At 29.2% G+C, this 212-nt stretch overlaps 1 protein-coding gene across 1 annotated transcript in view; it reads right to left on the bottom strand.

The window, feature by feature from the left end:
• The window catches only part of LOC119586953 (uncharacterized oxidoreductase YjmC-like), a gene marked incomplete in the record, with an annotated part of 12303 nt that overhangs the window by 2274 nt on the left and 9817 nt on the right, over window positions 1-212 (bottom strand). The window contains 1 exon segment of the mRNA XM_037935685.1: window positions 1-136. Within this exon segment, the coding sequence (XP_037791613.1) occupies window positions 89-136 (48 nt within the window).

Raw genomic sequence — 212 nt, forward strand, 5'->3', positions numbered from 1 at the left:
CTACTGTGAAAGTATATCAAAGGAAGATAACTTTGCTCCATAAATGTATTCTAATGTGTTTTTGATTATCAATTTATTCATTTACTTATTACAAAGCCTTCATTGGTGTCACTCCTAAAGCTTTTCCCAGCTTCCACTGAAAAGATAGAAAAGTTGTAGTTATTATATGAAAAAAAAACGTATGTTAGTTTCAAAATGTCAACATTTTCTGG

This window comes from Penaeus monodon, chromosome 22 (assembly GCF_015228065.2).
Source record: "Penaeus monodon isolate SGIC_2016 chromosome 22, NSTDA_Pmon_1, whole genome shotgun sequence".
Classification (NCBI taxonomy): domain Eukaryota; kingdom Metazoa; phylum Arthropoda; class Malacostraca; order Decapoda; family Penaeidae; genus Penaeus; species Penaeus monodon.